General features: G+C 72.9%; 1 protein-coding gene across 1 annotated transcript; it reads right to left on the reverse strand.

The window, feature by feature from the left end:
* Positions 1–7: 7 nt before the first annotated feature.
* CALHM1 (calcium homeostasis modulator 1) lies at positions 8–310 on the reverse strand (the record flags this gene model as incomplete). The annotated part of the gene is made up of 1 exon (XM_021709316.1): positions 8–310. A coding segment is annotated over exon 1 (303 nt), but the record flags the coding sequence as incomplete, so codon positions are not given.
* Between the last annotated feature and the right edge of the window lie 4 nt (positions 311–314).

Here is a 314-nt window from a genome sequence, read left to right on the forward strand (position 1 = left end):
CGCGGGCCAGCAGCCAGTCTCCGTCATAGATGTCGGGACAGGGCACGCGGGCCAGCAGGCGGGCGAGCTCGGGGCCAGGCGGGCTGGGTGCCAGGCTGCTGTTGCCCAGCGCGGCCACGGGCACGGCTGTGCAGAAGGCGCAGAGGAAGCACTTGCCGTCCAGCAGCGTGACGGCCACCCACACGACGGGCGCCACCAGCGCACGCTGCACCATGGAGCAGAACATGTAGCGCAGCACGGCGGGGTCCTTGGCACGGCGGCCCGGCGGCCGCCTCCACTCCTCCGCCCGCGCCGACACGGTGTTGTTCATGGCC

This window comes from Carlito syrichta, unplaced genomic scaffold (assembly GCF_000164805.1).
Source record: "Carlito syrichta isolate Samal-C Ts95f unplaced genomic scaffold, Tarsius_syrichta-2.0.1 Scaffold172062, whole genome shotgun sequence".
NCBI classification, from domain to species: Eukaryota; Metazoa; Chordata; class Mammalia; order Primates; family Tarsiidae; genus Carlito; species Carlito syrichta.